This window comes from Cyprinus carpio, chromosome B14 (assembly GCF_018340385.1).
Source record: "Cyprinus carpio isolate SPL01 chromosome B14, ASM1834038v1, whole genome shotgun sequence".
In the NCBI taxonomy this organism is placed as follows: Eukaryota; Metazoa; Chordata; class Actinopteri; order Cypriniformes; family Cyprinidae; genus Cyprinus; species Cyprinus carpio.
The window spans coordinates 8,958,841-8,977,467 of record NC_056610.1 but is presented as its reverse complement, the minus strand read 5'-3'; the positions used below and the strand labels follow the sequence as shown (position 1 = coordinate 8,977,467).

Genomic DNA, 18,627 nt, shown 5'->3' with positions numbered 1-18,627 from the left:
GACAGCAACCAGTGCTTGACACAGAGATCTGATCTCACCATCCAGTCTGTCTTCGATTACATGAAGAAAAAGAAAAAAAAAAAAACTGTGGCAGACTAAATCCAGAAAAACTGTGGCAATGTCTCCAAGATGCTTCATGAAACCTTCCTGCAAAGCTATAAACTGTTAAAAGTTTTAGTCACTTGTGTAAACGGTGTAAAGGGAGGATATTTTCATAAATAAAGACTAAATTAAGTAAATAGATTTTGTGAGTTTATTTTATTAAATAAGTAGATTTTATCAATTTTTTTGTTAAAGTATATAGTTTGTCCTAGGTACACTTGCACATAGTTTTTCCAGGAAGCATTGCAGGTGACAAATCAGGGTAGAGACAGGAGGTTAGTGAAATGACAGGGTTTACTGAACAGTCTTAATTCAGCATGAATGGCAGGTGAGAATAATGGCAGTGGCAACAGTCCAGAGAGAATGACAGATAGTGGATTTTGGATCATGGATTCAGAGTATGGAGTTGGGATACAGGAGACTGGGAAGACAATGGATCATGGATTCAGAGTATGGAGTTGGGATACAGGAGACTGGGAAGACAACAAGGGAAAACCACAAAAGGATCATCAGAGTTTCTGGAGGTAAAATAGAAACAGGTTAGTGTGGCAAGAGTCTGGTACTGTTCAGTGTAGTGAATGGTAGACCAGACACCAAAGCACTGAAGTGAAGGTGGCTTTATGCTGGGAAGGATAAGTGAGTGCAGGTGCAGGTGATCAGTACTCTGGCGATTGGGATCGGGTGTGATTGGGACCAGGTGACAGCAGGGGCAGACTGGCCATCGGGACATTCTGGAGAAGTCCAGAATGGCCGTCCATCCAATGGCCGTCGGCCTGACTGATTCACCATCAAAGAAAAAGTGTCAAATAAAGTGATGTTGACAGCCGACAAAAGTGGGCGCTAATGCAATCTATTTTTGCTCATAAGAAACCGAAACTGCCGTATACAGCCCGTAATATTATACATTTTGCATTCTGCTCTTTTTCTATAGATTTCAATTATTTTAGTTCATACAATAATACATTTATTTCAATCTCCTACATCACATATAATTTGTAATGTTTTACTGGTTATAATGAAATTGTATTGGTTTTAATGGAAACTGTGATGGTGCCTGTTGGTCTCTGCTGGTAATTGGTCGCCTTCTGTTGGTGGCTTTTGTTAAAACCATTACATCCTAATGTAATATGTCCCAAAAAACACACTACATGATACCATTATTTAATGGTTTTAATGGTTAAAAGTTGATGGTTTGTAGTGGTATTTGTAGTGGAAATCAATAGAATTTATGTGATGGTTTCATTTGTTTTTGTCAGAAGGGTCACCATGGGTTTTGTGATGTTATTTGCCATAAATACGACAGAATTGCTGTAATATTCTGGAGATAGTAGCATCTGTTTGTAGTTTTGCTGGGCCTATTTGGGAGAAAATCCAGGGCCGTTTTTGGGTGACGGTGATGATGGAGGTGCCTGTGAAGGTGATTGCCACAGTTTTTCTGGATTTAGTCTGCCTCAGTTTTTCTGTTTCTTCATGTAATCCCAGATGGACTGGATGATGGTGAGATCAGATCCTTGTGTGGAGCACTGGCTGCTGTCAGACTTCTTGTGTATACAAAAATCTCACTGGATTATTACAATTAATGGCAAAAGGAATGTTTGGAAATGTAAACTTATTTCCTACTGACACACTACAGCAAAATATATAAATAACTGGCTTAAAACCATTTTTTATTGATTTTTTATTTTTTTTGGTGAAAATACTATTGGCCTAAGACTTTTGCACAGTATTGTATATATATTAAAATGCAAATTCAAAAAGGTTATGGTTATACAAAATTTCTTAATTTTCTTTATACAATTTCTATTCTTTTTAATTTTGTTTGAAATATGACAAGTTTTGTGAAATTCACACATTTATGCATCATTATATACCTTATCAGTGGTTATTTGTGCACCAGTAAACTTTGAATAAATTAGTTCTGGAGCTTAATAAAATACAACAAATGATTCATTCACATGTCTAATGGTTCTGCTGCTGCTGCAAGAACTGAGCGATTCAGCGATTCGATTTTCCAGACAGACAAGCAGACAGGCCAGCCTTGACATAAGAGCTGAATCAGCAAGCATGACAATTAGTTACTGTTAGTCTGAGTTAATGAAAATTATATAGTCAAACATATTTACCAGAAAGAAGCCATTGTTCTGTGATGTCTCTTTATTACGGTTCTTTTTATCCTGTTGACGGCGGCAGCACACACAAACACATATGCAACAGAAGTTAAAAATGTTGTTAAAATGGAGATAAATGTTAAGAAGCAAACATAAGATGAACTGATTCTGTGAAAGTCTGGGATGGAGAAGGAAATTTAAAGTTTGACAAAATATAGATTGCAACTGGCTGTGTTCACACTGTAGGTTCATTTCGAATAAGACAATATAAAATGACTCAGTTCAGTAAGTCAGCGGTGTTCTCAGTAACAGCTTTGAATGATTATTGAATCTGATTTAAATCACAAACATTTTGAGAATATTATTACTGATTCATCAAAACCAACTCATAAGAGTCATTTGTTCATAAATCAGACACCACGGTTTATGCGTTTTTCGGTGCTGTGTCACTTAAGGGTGTGATCAACTAATGAAACCTGATAGAATGATAAATTACACAAAGTAATTATTTATAGCAGTGGGAACCCGAAGTGACTCCTATTTTTATATGTAATGCACTAATAAAGACTAATTTTCTCTTATATTTAAAAGGTGTGACTCCCGAAACATTGCAGTGTGTACATGGCCAATAAAAAACTATTATGCAAAATGTTTTAAGAAAAATATAGTATGTCTGCTGTAGTATCAAAACATTCACAAACACTTTTAAATTAAAAGCTTTCAAGAAAAAAAAAATGGTGCAAACATAAAAATACAATTACAGTTCAGTCTTACAAGTGAGTTTGAGATCAATTTGTGAATCATTTTGACTGACTCATCAAAACCAACTCATAAGAGCCATTTGTTCACAAATCAGTTTGTTGTTGCGTCACTTTAAAGATGTGATTAACTAGTGCAATCTGTTAAAATAAATTACAAAACGTGCTTTTTGAAGGGGACCTATTATGCAAAAATAAAAAAAAAATTAAACAATATATATATACAAAATATTTCTCATTCAAAAACACATTAAAAAAGCCATGGTGCTTCAAGGAAAACATATGGTGCAAACTTAAAAATAAGATAGATAGACCATGATAGTCTAGTCTCAAAAGTGAGTTTGAGATCATTTTGTGAATCTTTTTTGACTGATTCATCAACCACTTATTAGAGTTCATTAATTTGATTTCACAGTTCCTGCATGCATGCCTAGCCTATTATTTATATATGCAGTGTAATAGCTAATTTAGTAGATTAACTCACTCATATTTAAAAGTGGTTGTGACTTCCAAAACTCTGCAGTGTGTACGCAGATAATAAAGAAAAACTTTGCAAAATTATGCAAATCAAATTAAAACATTCAAAACAAATAAAAAGCCATTAAAGCAAAAAAAAAAGCATGTTAATCCATTCCCTAAGTGGCGGCCATCTTACCTTAAACTCTTTCTCGATGTTGGCGAGTTTGGTGAGCTCATTGCTCAGCTCCAACGCAGTCAGTACTGGGTCTTCGCTGGACAGAGAGAGATATGCTGGACTGGCCAGTCCGCGGTATGCATTTATCCTGGAGCGTGAGTGACTGAACGAGTCCTTCCTCTGCTTCTCCGTGCAGTCGGCGCATTTGCAGAAGTAGTCATGCGGCCGCTCTATCCTGGCTCCCTTCATCAGCAGCATGTGCACGACCTCGTATTTTTGGCAGTGGGCAGCCAGGATGATAGGCGTGATATCGGGCGAGAACCGCGTGCCGTCCTCGTCGTAGGAGTAGAAGTCGTCGTCTTGCAGCTCGCAGGGGCTGCGGGTGAGTCGTTCGCCGCCCGAAAAAGACGGATGTCCCAGCAGGGCCTCCACAATACGCACGTAGCCTTTAGAAATCGCCAGCAGGAGCGCATCCCCGACACGGGCCAGGTTGTCTCGCCGCAGGAGCAGCTCGGTGACCTCTAGGTGTTCATTGCCGACAGCCAGCTGTAGCCCGTTCTGTCCCATGTAGTCAACGCAGTTCACGTTGAGCGTGGATGATTCCTCCAGCATCTTCCGGACCACTGGGATGTTACCATACTCTGCCGCGTCCAGAAAGCGCTCTTCCTCCGCCGTAAGGCTGCTGCCACGGGCATTGAACATGAACGCTGGTCCGCGAACAGCCTGTCGTCGGCCCTTTTCTCGTGGTAGGGTCATCCTGCGATGGGGGAAACTATCTGAAGATTTCCTGCAATTGAAAAAGAAGTAGGCTTTTTTACCTTACATTATTCAAGCTCATCCAAGTGGCACTTGGCTGCTTGATTATATCTCACGCCATTGACAAATAGCCAACAATTTGACTTTCTCACTGAGAGCTGACAAGTGGTGTAGCTATCATCAGGGACATGATACCACTGGGACAGAAAGCAGAAAATGATTCGGGCCAGACGGTCCTGCTGAAGACGAGCTCGCCCTCTGGCATTTAATAGCTTTTTAATGAAACGCAACAGATGCTACAATCACACAACAGGTGAGTGTCTTATTGTTTAGTGAGCACTTGAGGTGAAGAGAACATATAATAGCAACAGTCAGTGAACTTCAATAGAGTTAATTTCCCTCATATGGATGGGTAATACTTTTAATAATTTTAATAATATTGGGCCTTGTAGCTATAGTTTATCATCATGGCATTTGCACTTATTCAAAAGATGCTCATATTCAAGTTTCCTCTATATTCCTCTCTACACGCTCTACAATACAAAGTAGTACACAAAAACATCAAAACATTTTGGGGAATTGACCATTCACAAAGAGCTTGATTGACAGGCAATCTGACCAATCAGATTGTGGATAACATGTGCCGCCGCTGTTATCTGCCATCTCGTCTGACAGCTATGGCCAGTCTCCATAGAGATCCATGTTTAAATGGGGTAAAAAAAAACAATCGACCGAATTGAAACTTTTTCAAAGTCCTGTGAATTTCGCCCCAATCAGGAGCTGTACAGGTGCATCTCAATAAATAAGAAAGTTGTGGAAAAGTTCAGTTATTTCAGTAATTCAACTCAAATTGTGAAACTTGTGTATTAAACAAGTCTTTGGTTCTTTTAATTGTGATGATTTTGGCTCACATTTAACAAAAACCCAACAAATTAGAATACTTCATAAGACCAATAAAAAAAGAAACATTTTTAGTGAATTGTTGGCCTTCTGGAAAGTATGTTCATTTACTGTACATGTACTCATCACTTGGTAGGGGCTCCTTTTCCTTTAATTACTGCCTCAATTCAGTGTGGCATGGAGGTGATCAGTTTGTGGCACTGTTGAGGTGGTATGGAAGGTTTCTTTGACAGTGGCCTTCAGCTCATCTGTATTTTTTGGTCTCTTGTTTCCCATTTTCCTCTTGACAATACCCCATAGATTCTGTATGGGGTTCAGGTCTGGTGAGTTTGCTGGCCAGTCAAGCACACCAACTCCATGGTCATTTAACCAACTTTTGTTGCTTTTGGCAGTGTGGGCAGATGAAAATGAAATGAAAATCATGAAAATGAAAATGAAATCAGCATCTTCAAAAAGCTGGTCAGCAGAAGGAGGCATGGAGTGCTCCAAAATTTCTTGGTAAACTGTTGCAGTCACTTTGGTTTTCAAAAAACACAATAGACCAACACCAGCAGATTAAATTGCACCCCAAATCATCACAGACTGTGGAAACTTAACACTGGACTTCAAGCAACTTGGGCTATGAGCTTCTCCACCCTTCCTCCAGACTCTAGGAGCTTGGTTTCCAAAATGAAGTACAGAACTTGATCTCATCTTAAAAAGAGGACTTTGGACCACTGGGCAACAGTCCAGTTCTTCTTCTCCTTAGCCCAGGTAAGACGCCTCTGACGTAGTCTATGGTTCAGGAGTGGGTTAACAAGAGGAATATGACAACTGCAGCCAAATTCCTTGAAACGTCTGTGTGTGGGGTCTCTTGATGCCTTGACCCCAGCCTCAGTCCATTCCTTGTGGATTTCACTCAAATTCTTGAATCGATTTTGCTTGACAATCCTTATAAGGCTGCGGTTCTGTCTTTTTCTTCCACACTTTTTCCTTCCACTCAGCTTTCTGTTAACTTTCTGGATACAGCACTCTGTGAACAGCCAGCTTCTTTGGCAATGAATGTTTGTGGTTTACCCTCCTTGTGAAGGGTGTCAATGATTGTCTTCTGTACAACTGTCAGATCAGCGGTCTTCCCAATGATTGTGTAGCCTAGTGAACCAAACTGAGAGACCATTTTGAAGGCTCAGGAAAACTTTGCATGTGTTTTGAGTTGATTAGCTGGTTGGCATTTCACCATATTCTAATTTGTTGAGATAGTGAATTGGTGGAATTTTTGTTAAAAGTGAGCCAAAATCATCACAATTAAAAGAACCAAAGACTTAAACTACTTCAGTCTGTGTGCATTGAATTGATTTAATACACAAGTTTCACAATTTGAGTTGAATTACTGAAATAAATGAACTTTTCCACGTCATTCTAATTTATTGAGATGCACCTGTATATGCACATGTGAGGTGCGCTCATCTGTTTTCAATGATGGCAATTTAATCCTGCTACAGTTACTACTGGCAGCTCATATAAATAATTGTAATTAATCATATTCAATTGTAATCATTTATATACAGTACATTTCCCTTTTGAGCTAATTTGCTACAATCCCTTTTCAAGAACTACAATGAACGGCTCATTTGGACTACAGCATTTTTTTCCAGGTTTTGTGATGTCTTAAAATGGCCCATTAGAATATCATTAAAATAATTCCCGCCTATGGAAATTCAAATGATTTGGGGATGGGGAGGGGTGAGGTCGTGGTTAGAATGCTTGGTTGAGTGCATCAGACAACACGGCGATGAAGAAGAAGTGCCGCTGTAGCGTGAAGTTTTCGCAAGTTATTACACATGCACGTGAATAATTATGTGTGTAAATATGTATGTTACAATTATGAAAACATTTTTGTAAATTGCTGACAGTACAATACTGAACAATGATGAAATCTGCAGAATTTACACTTCAATTATGAGACTACAGGGTTTCTCATACATTGATTACATTGATTGCCACAATGTCAAAACTGACCGCCACAAACAGATTTTCCAAAAGGCTTTGACTTCGTTGAATAAACATGAGCACTGCACATTTCAAAATCGAAACCCGGTGCAGGTGTTTTTATATCACAGTATTTCTGAAGGAAACCAGCTGTCTTCAGAAAATTTTGGACGTCATTTTCCTTACATCTTGCATGTAATGTCTAATAAAGTAGCGTTTGTGAGCGGAGCGCTGCTTTGTGTACAGCCTTTACCGTGGAAACCTCTATCTCTACCACTCCAGCGTTTGTGCCTGTTGGCAGAGAATGAATCTGCATATATATATATATATATATATATATATATATATATGCCACCGCAAATAGAGTGTAAGTCTATGGTAAACACTGGAGATGTGTGGGTGGGAGCTCCAAAATAGTGTGTGACTTCTTCCCATTGACAGACAGGCACATGACACGCATGCACATTTTTTTCTACCAATCCAGTAAAGTGGAAACTCCACCCCACAGCTGATTTGAAAGATTTTATTGGTTGCGTCAATCACTGTGCTGATTTACACCTTTCGAGCCTCGGGACGCCCCCGTTGGATAAAACAAAGCGATAGAGTAAAATTCTTTTAAGCAGTTGTTGACTTCATATCTGAAACGTGGTTTAGCCAAAAAAATAAAATAAAAAAATAAGGTTAACACTCTTGTATGTCTTGTAGTATCCATGCATGCAAAGTTTCTGTGCGATCCTCTTGTTCAATATTCTCGGGGTCTGAATCCAGCTCAAATTTATATGGCAATATTGACACCATCCTTACTATACTGGAGCAGAGGAAACTTGCTGCATTGGCAAGGGGCAGGGCAGTACTGAAACACCGTCTAAGCTGTTCGCTAATCACAACGCACTGGGACAGCTAATCAATCACATCACATTTCGTTTTTCAGAAGGCAGGCCTTCATCAAACCCGGAACCCTGTTCTAGTACAGGGGTGGCGAACGTTGGTCCTGTAGAGCTGCAGCCCTGCAGAGTTTTGCTTCAACCCTAATCAAACACACCTGAACAAGCTAATCAAGTTCTGAACAGTAAATAGGAAGCTACAGGCAGGTGAGTTTTAATTAGGGTCAGAGCTTAACTCTGCAGGGCTGCGGCTCTCCAGGACTGGAGTTCACCACACCTGTTCTAGTACACCCCCAAAATCAAGACTTTGTAAAAGAGCATATAGGACCCCTTTAAACTTAAAAAAATGGTGTGTTCTGTGGTTAAAATACTTTCTGATGTTTATTCATGTTCATTTCGTGCTTTACATAAATATGAAAAGACGATCGGTTCACGTGTTTGAACTGAGGCAATAGTGAACTGTCACGACACATTAAAGAGCCACAAAATGGTATTTATTGTTTGAATTTCTTTAAAAATTACATTTTAAAAGCTGAGAGTCCTGAGACCTGCTCTGTCTTCTCTGTCGGTGTGTTGTCAGTCTCCTCTTTGCTCTGCGATGTATTTTTGACTGTGTGAGAACATGAAGTGTAGTGTGAGCAAAGCCACTAGAAGGCAAGCCTGCAACCATTAGCCGAAAAAGCTTAATGGCTATGGGAAAGGAGACCAGAGGACGTTTTTTTTTAAATGGATGTCAATGGAGGAGAGGCTTCACTACACTGAATAAACAGCTTTTTAGAGAAAACGGCTTATCATATATGACTGCCTATCTGCAAATCCTTAACATGTTTTACACTAAATAATACTTTTGGATTGAACTATTTTTAGAGTTTAATACTAAAAAAGAATGCCATTTTATAAGAGAAGTCACTGACTTTTTGCGGCAGGTGGGATTCAGCTTATGACATTTTTCATTCATTCCTATGGTATCCGTAAATGACAACTGAGTGTCGCACAACTCTGACTGAAATTCATTGACGTCAAGGCTGTAATGTGATTGGTTATTAAGGGACATGTTGTACAAGTTAGCTGTTATGCTTTCTCCGATAGTAAGTAATACAGACCCTCTCATCTCCTTATAGTAAGACGATCTCTGGTGTGGGAGCGCATTGTTTGTCGGTAATGGCAACAGTAACTAAGGAGGGCGGGTCTTTGTGAACGGTCTATTGGTTGAGAATTTGACACTGAAACTTTGTCCTAATTGCAAAACTTATTCTGAGAGGAGTTTCTCACATTCTGATCCATGAATTTTCTGATTTTTTTTTTATTTTTTATTTTTTAATAATAATAATTTTATAGAGACTGCACTCACAGAGAGCAATATCTGGTTTCAAATACTTAAGAGCAAAGCATGGCTGGAAAATGTTAATATATATTTAACACATTCAAGATTATAAATGAAAATATTAATTTAAAAAGGATATTTTACACATATTATGACATTTTACACATTTATCTTAATTATAAATATCTTAATTTGTGTTCCAAAGATGAACGAAGGTCTTACAGGTTTGGAATGACATGAGGGTGAGTAATTAATCAAAGAATTTTAATTTTTGGATGAACTATCCCTTTAAACTCCCTTGTATTAAAATCCACCTGTTTACTGAGCCATATTCATGCTGTATTAAATTAAACAAACCTTTGACTGACACCCAAACTAATCTGCTTTAATACAATATAATCCTTAATGAAAAACACAGTGTCAGCAAAAATCATAAACACATGAAAATAGAATCAGAAATGAAAACCCACAGGCAAATTAAATTGTATTAATGTGTACTCTTATAAAAACAACTCATTCAAGACATCAAAGAACTTCAGCACAAATTTACTACATGCATTACCTGGTGATAAATTAGGGAGTAAATGAACACAGAATGAGTTTGTTTAATTTAAAGGCTGAAATTATAGTGTGAAGCGAGATGGACCCGGTCTCTACTGCAGGATTTACTTGAGCGCGAAAATTCATTTTACACAGCCCAGGTCCCTGGAGCTTCAGACGCCCACGTCACCAGAGGCCAGAAAGGAGGGGAAGCATTTAACTCAAAACTCTCCATGCAGACACTTCTACCATGCCAATTCAATAAGCGCAAAGAGATTGGCCTCCTCTAAAACCCCTCAACTAGCAAAACACAGAACATGACTTGAATCTTGAAGGTATTAATAAGTTTAAACTTCCTGCTGCATGTAGTATCCAAAAATTTATATTTGATATACTCCATAATATACTCTTATATTTATACTAATAAGTTTAAACTTCCTGCTGCATGTAGTACAGTATTTGTAAGATTTATATTACATTTTATTGATTTGGCAGATGCTTTTATCTTGAATTAAACGTATATATTTCACCTGTATTCCATGAGAATCAAACTCACTTGATTTTTTTTTTTTTTAGGCATTTTTAAACTAATATATCATATAATAATAATATATATATAGATATATCTATATATATATATATTATATAATATATATTGTGTGTGTATATATATATATATGTATATATATATATATATATATATATATATATATATATATATATATGTATATATATATATATATATATATATATATATATATTCTATAATACTATATGGACATATCATGTTTGTGGACATATATTATGTTTAACAGTGGACATATCATGTGGAACACCTTTTAAAGAATTATGGCAAGATTTAATAACAGCTTGTGTCAGCGCAAACCGTCTTTTGTGAAAGACGAAGAAACGAGTGGTCTCTTTTGTAAACAGATGCATATTAAAAATAATGTGATCATCAGCAATAGACAGCATATAAATTAAATCTGCATATTTATGGAGTAAATGTTGATCCAGGAAGTGGTATGTCTGTGCAAGCTTTGGAGGTGTTGATGGAAGCGATTTACTGGATTTATGCTTTGATGATCGTACTGAATGTTATCCAGATGTAAAAATTAGATTTTTCTCACCTTTTTGCTCTCAAAACTATACATTTTTATGAAACCTACCTATATTCAAGTGTTGATAAAAAAGAATGCTTTAAGCTAGAATAAAACATATTTTTTTATGTTTAAAAGTAGAGGCTCTGATCTTTATTTTGGTGTAGGCATATTCAAATATTCATACAGGCTATCAAATTTTAGTGAAAATCATTAAAATCGCCGGCAGTGGCTGGCAACTTTTTTCAAAAATGTTGGCACGTAAAGAGTTAATCACGCAAACGTTTTAATTTAATTTACTAGTCAAATTACTGTAATAAATTGCACCGTTATTTAATGTCTCTAAAAGTATGTTTTAAAGGCTTAGTTCACCCAACATGAAAATTAGCCCACGTTTTACTCACCCTCAAGGTATCTTGGGTGTATATGACTTTCATCTTTCAGACGAATCCAGTCAGAGTTACATTAAAATTCTTCCAAGCTTTATAATGGCATGGGTGGGTGTTTTTATTCAACAGTCCAAAAGTAGTCAAATAAAGCGCATCTATCCATAATAAAACGTGCCTCACACAGCTCCAGTGGCCAAATAAAGTCCTCCTGTAGCGAACTGATGCGTTTTTTTTTTTTTTTTTTTTTTTACTTTTTACACCTTGCTACAGGAGGGCTTTATTCACCCGCTGGAGCCAGGTGAGACATATTTTTAATATGGATGGATGCACTTTATAAGACTACTTGGACTGTTGAAAAAAACACCCGTCCATGCCATTATAAAGCTTGGAAGAGCAAGGAAAAATTTTAATATAACTCAGACTGGATTCATCTGAAAGAAGAAAGTAATATACACTTAGGATGCCTTGAGGGTGAGTAAAACATGGGTTCATTTTCATTTTTTTGGTGAACTAACCCTTTTAAAGCAGGCGGTAAATTTGCGTGGTCTTGGTAGATTGCTCTGGTCATTATTGACATGATCTGACTACATCTGTGTTCTTTAATGTGTGGAGAATTTTCCCCTACCATCTGCGCATTTATTGAATTGTGCTCTGATGTTAATTTGCCCTGTTTAGCAAATCCGGCCCTTAGTTTTGTAAAGAATTTCATATTGTCAACAAAACAAATTTCAGCATTAATATAATAATGTCTTTTAAAACATAACCCAGCTACCAATTTTTGGGTTCCAAGGACATTCTGAAAATGTTAGTTTATGATTCCCTGAATGTTCCCAGAACATGCACTTTTTAAGGTTTGAATTTGATTGGCCAGATATTTATGGAATTGGTTATTTCTTTATGGAAGGTATACAGAACTTCAGGGGAATGTTTGGTGTTCTCAAAAATTCTCAAAAAGGTATCAGTTGAAATGGTAAAATATTGTCTAATTCCCTAAGTCATGTTTTATACTGTATATCATTCTCTAACTAATATTATGTAGAATGAACTGTATTGAGGATTTTCATTCAATCACAGTTTTTATTTTCAAAGCAGAGCTCATATGAATGTTTAGCTATTCTTATTATGATAAATGGGGCTGGTTGTAAAAGGTTAGCCGTGGTAAAAAATAAATTTGACCAAAGCAATCAGAAATTCCTTGTTAGTTGAAACCCATTCAGGAAAAATATGGATGCGGAGCAGAAAACGTGAGCTGAAGCTATTTCTATTCCTCTCATTAAAACACCCTCTCCATTATCGTGAAAAATGGATCGATTGGCATAAATTATGCAGCTCCTTGTTAATCAGGTACAAAAGTGAGAGTTTAAACATGCTTAAAATGTTAAAACGTGCCTGTGATGTGCACATGTTCATCAATGCACAGCAATGCTTCATATAGATGTGCATAATCAAGATAGACCAAGACTATCTGTCATTATGCAGGACGCAGCTCTATTTATTCAAAAAGAACATGCTGTCTTTGAAACGTAAACAGCTGTGGGTATTTCAGAGTCTGGACAGCATGTACACAGCACATCCACCACTAATGAGATGCATCAGTCACACAAATGGACATTTTGACATATTGTGATGTATTGAAAGAGCATTTCCAGTTCTGAATTAATTATCATGTAGATCCTGAAAAGTAAATATCAGCATTGAGGATTATAAATCAGATTTGAATTGACAGGCATCGTACTTCACTTGTGGCTGCATTTTTCTTTTTTCTGCAACTTACATACATAGCTTGTGTTCCAGCTTCATATAGTTAATAACCAAAAACTGAAAATAAAAAGGATTAATAAAAACTATCTATAAAAACCATCTAAAAATAAAAACCACGACCAAAAATACCTGGCTTTTTACCACACACACACCCACACACACACACACACACACACACACACACGACCAATGTTTTTTATGAGAAAAGTCAAAATCTTGTTAAGAACATCTTCCTTTGGGGTTAAACATGAGGTAAGTATTTACTAATGAGTTTGTTTAATTTAAAGGCCTGAAATTATAGTGTGACGGAAGCGCAGATGGACCCGGTCTCTACGCAGGATTTAGTGAGCGCGAAAAATCATTTTACACAGAAACCAGGTCCTGGAGCTTCAGACGCCCACGTTCACAGCGGCCAGAAAGGAGGGGAAAGCATTTAACTCAAAACTCTCCATGCAGACACTTCTACCATGCCAAATCAATAAGCGCAACAGAGACAGATGGGCCTCCTCTAAAACCCCTCAACTAGCAAAACCACAGAACATGACTTGAATCTTGAAGGTATTAATAAGTTTAACTTAAAACCTTGCTGCTGCATGTAGTATCCAAACAATGCAAAAACTATTCTTATATTGTTGAGCCTTTTATGATGATTTTACAGTTTTGTAAGATTTAGATTATATACATTTATTGATTTGGCAGCAGGCTTTTATCTTGAATAAACGTATTATATTTCACCTGTATTCCATGAGAATCAAACTCACTTGATTTACTTTTTTTTTTTTTTTTTTTTTGTTACAAAAACAAAATTAAAATAAAAAAATACCAAAATTGTATTATATAATTTATATAGATTATATAATATATATACGCATATATATAGTATATATATATATATATCGCATGTTTAACGATGGACATATCATGTGCGAACACATTTTTTTTTTTTTTAAAGAATATATGGCAAGATTTAATAAACTTGTTAGCTTGTGTCAGCCGCAAAACCGTCTTTTGGCATGAGTAAAAAAACACTTACTATCTTAAGACACGCAGTGAAGACGGTAAGAAGAACGAAGAAGAAAAGGAAGAAAGAGAAAGGACAAGAAATAAAGAGCAACGAGTGCGTGGTCTCTTGTTGGTAAACAGATGCATATATAAAAAATAATGGTTTTTTGATCATCAGCAATAGACAGCATATAAATTAAATCTGCATATTTATGGAGTAAATGTTGATCCAGGAAGTGGTATGTCTGTGCAAGCTTTGGAGGTGTTGATGGAAGCGATTTACTGGATTTATGCTTTGATGATCGTACTGAATGTTATCCAGATGTAGTTTTTGATAAAAATTAGATTTTTCTCACCTTTTTGCTCAAAACTATACATTTTTATGAAACCTACCTATATTCAAGTGTTGATAAAAAAGAATGCTTTAAGCTAGAATAAAACATATTTTTTTATGTTTAAAAGTAGAGGCTCTGATCTTTATTTTTGGTGTAGGCATATTCAAATATTCATACTAAGGCTATCAAATTTTTAGTGAAAAATCATTAAAAATCGCCGGCCAGTGGCTGGCAACTTTTTTCAAAAATGTTGGCACGTAAAGAGTTAATCACGCAAAACGTGGTTTAAGTTTAATTTACTAGTCAAATTACTGTAATAAATTGCACCGTTATTTAATGTCTCTAAAAGTATGTTTTAAAGGCTTAGTTCACCCAAATGAAAATTAGCCCATGTTTTACTCACCCTCAAGGCATCTTAGTCGTATATGACTTTCATCTTTCAGACGAATCCAGTCAGAGTTACATTAAAAATTCTTCCAAGCTTTATAATGGCATGGGTGGGTGTTTTTATTCAACAGTCCAAAAGTAGTCAAATAAAGCGCATCTATCCATAATAAAACGTGCCTCACACAGCTCCAGTGGCCAAATAAAGTCCTCCTGTAGCGAACTGATGCGTTTTTTTTTATTTTTTATTTTTTACTTTTTACACCTTGCTACAGGAGGGCTTTATTCACCCGCTGAAGAGCCAGGTGAGACATATTTTTAATATGGATGGATGCACTTTATAAGACTACTTGGACTGTTGAAAAAAACACCCGTCCATGCCATTATAAAGCTTGGAAGAGCAAGGAAAAATTTTAATATAACTCAGACTGGATTCATCTGAAAGAAGAGTCATATACACTTAGGATGCCTTGAGGGTGAGTAAAACATGGATTCATTTTCATTTTTGGGTGAACTAACCCTTTAAAGCAGACGGTAATTTGCGCTGGTCTTGGTAGATTGCTCTGGTCATTATTGACATGATCTGACTACATCTGTGTTCTTTAATGTGTGGAGAATTTTCCCCTACCATCTGCGCATTTATGGAATTGTGCTCTGATGTTAATTTGCCCTGTTTAGCAAATCCGGCCCTTAGTTTTGTAAAGAATTTCATATTGTCAACAAAACAAATTTCAGCATTAATATAATAATGTCTTTTAAAACATAACCCAGCTACCAATTTTTGGGTTCCAAGGACATCTGAGAAATGTTTGTTTATGATTCCCTGAATGTTCCCAGAACATGCACTTTTTAAGGTTTGAATTTGATTGAACCAGATATTTATTGGAATTGGTTATTTCTTTATGGAAGGTATACAGAACTTCAGGGGAATGTTTGGTGTTCTCAAAAATTCTCAAAAAGGTATCAGTTGAAATGGTAAAATATTGTCTAATTCCCTAAGTCATGTTTTATACTGTATATCATTCTCTAACTAATATTATGTAGAATGAACTGTATTGAGGATTTTCATTCAATCACAGTTTTTATTTTCAAAGCAGAGCTCATATGAATGTTTAGCTATTCTTTATGATAATGCTGGTGTAAAAGGTTAGCCGTGGTAAAAAATAAATTTGACCAAAGCAATCAGAAATTCCTTGTTAAGTTGAAACCCATTCAGAGAAAATATGGATGCGGAAGCAGAAAACGTGAGCTGAAGCTATTTCTATTCCTCTCATTAAAACACCCTCTCCATTATCGTGAAAAATGGATCGATTGGCATAAATTATGCAGCTCCTTGTTAATCAGGTACAAAAGTGAGAGTTTTAAACATGCTTAAAATGTTAAAACGTGCCTGTGATGTGCACATGTTCATCAATGCACAGCAATGCTTCATATAGATGTGCATAATCAAGATAGACCAAGACTATCTGTCATTATGCAGGGACGCAGCTCATTATTCAAAAAGAACATGCTGTCTTTGAAACGTAAACAGCTGGTGGGTATTTCAGAGTCTGGACAGCATGTACACAGCACATCCACCACTAATGAGATGCATCAGTCACACAAATGGACATTTTGACATATTGTGATGTATTGAAAGAGCATTTCCAGTTCTGAATTAATTATCATGTAGATCCTGAAAAGTAAATATCAGCATTGAGATTATAAATCAAGATTTGAATTGACAGGCATCGTACTTCACTTGTGGCTGCATTTTTCTTTTTTCTGCAACTTACATACATAGCTTGTGTTCAGCTTCATATAGTTAAATAACCAAAACTGAAATAAAAAATGGATAAAAACTATATATAAAAACCTACTAAAAATAAAAACACTACAAAATTACCTGGCTTTTACACACACACACACACACACACACACACACACACACACACACACACACACACACACAATATTTTTTATGAGAAAAAGTCAAAATCTTGTTAAGAAACATCTTCCTTTGGGGTTTAAACATGAGTTAAGTATTAATTAATTTATTTATTTACAAAATAATTTTAATTTATGTTGTTATTTTAATGATCAGCAGTGGACACATCATGTGGACATTTCATTTCATTTTAGTGTTTGCTACTAATCAGCTACATGTCATGCTTTTATACGAGTTTTTTTTGCAGCAGCAGGAGCAGAACTGGAAATGATGCACAGTGGAAATATTGTTAGATATTTACCTGGATCTTCCTTTGTTTTTCTCACACATTATACTTTTAATGAACTTTTGAAAACAAAAACAACAAAAGAAAACTTTATACTTCTTAATTTCAGCCAGGAATTACATATTTTCAAAAAAAAAAAAAAAAAAAAAAAAAAATGCTAATAATTTGTACACAATAAAGACTGGGGTGGTTGATGCTTATACTAAAAAAATTTTTTTTTGTTTTATTTTTGTTTATATATATTTTTTGTGAGGAAGTTATTTTATGGAAGTTATTTGACTTATGGAGACAAATACAGTAAACCCACACACATACATTAATTTTCAGTGGAGAAATGACCTTTTAATAATTTGTACACAACAAAGACTGGGGTGGTTAATGCTTATATTACTTTTTGTTTATATTATGTTTAAAAATATATATTGTGAGAAATATTTTCTCTGACAGACATTAGCTCACTTATGGAGACAAATACAGTAAACCCACACACATTAATCTTCAGTGGAGAAATGACCTTCCACTAGGTGTCGCTTCAGGGTTCATATATCACAGCTTTTATTAGAAAATTTAAATAAACCGTATTTTACGTCGTTCAGCATTTCGAGTTATTAATGAAAGATGTTTGCAGAAACAGGTTAAACGGGACTATTTCAACCGGAACAACATATTTAATGTAGGCTATTTAAAACACACACACACACACACACACACACACACACACACACACACACTTAAGAGATGACTATGAAACGTATAGCCTATTTTAAGCTCAAATAAATATACAGAAATCTTATTTATTACACTTTTCATGCAATCATGTATTCTGTCCTTGCGCGTTGTGTTTCATTTCACTGCTTTATGAAATCCAAGTCATTAGTGTGAGTTTGTAAAGTTGTATAAACACTCACATGTTGTGCCGGTAATATCCCGATGAATCCCTGACCGTCTTTCCCTGACCGGATTTCAGGTTATGTGCGTCCACTCCGCCGTTCTCCTCTTTCCAGCACTGCTCATCTTCATCCTCAGAAAACGACACTCTTTTCTGGTATTTGGATCCTCTGCCTTTCATGGACATCCAGGCTGTGAGAGCTGCTCCGGGACTCCAGCGTTGCTCACTGCAGGTGATGCTCTGACTCCAGCATCAGGATCGGCGTGTGTGTGTGTGTGCGTGTGTTTGTGTGTGTGTGGCGTGAGAGATGGGAACAGCAGGAGACCGAGAGGAGAGCCCAGCAGCCCTGCCCACATCCAGAAGCCCTCATTATTAACAAGACAAGCAGAGGCCACAGGGTATGTGTGCTAAATTAATTATTTTACACGGGTTCACTATTAGAGAATGAAAAATTTACAAAAATGTAAAGTGTTTTGAATGTGTTTTTGAGTGTTTTTAAAATAATACTAAATTATTTCAGTAAAAATGTATATATATATTTTGCATACATTTTAAATATTTTATATCATAATATCATTAT

The 18,627-nt window shown here is 36.1% G+C and overlaps 1 protein-coding gene across 2 annotated transcripts in view; it reads right to left on the bottom strand.

Moving 5' to 3' along the window:
• trpc3 (transient receptor potential cation channel, subfamily C, member 3) overlaps positions 1-18,394 on the bottom strand; it is a 41,769-nt gene extending 23,375 nt beyond the window's left edge. The window contains exons 1-3 of one of the 2 annotated variants that reach the window (XM_042737963.1): positions 18,067-18,394; positions 3,624-4,389; positions 2,226-2,276 (exon numbers count right to left, since the gene is read on the bottom strand). In XM_042737963.1, coding sequence (XP_042593897.1) covers positions 2,226-2,276; positions 3,624-4,389; positions 18,067-18,233 — 984 coding nt within the window. In that variant the 5' untranslated portion in view covers positions 18,234-18,394. The remainder of the gene's footprint in view (positions 1-2,225; positions 2,277-3,623; positions 4,390-18,066) is intronic. The other variant, XM_042737964.1, reaches the window with a different exon arrangement.
• Positions 18,395-18,627: the final 233 nt, after the last annotated feature.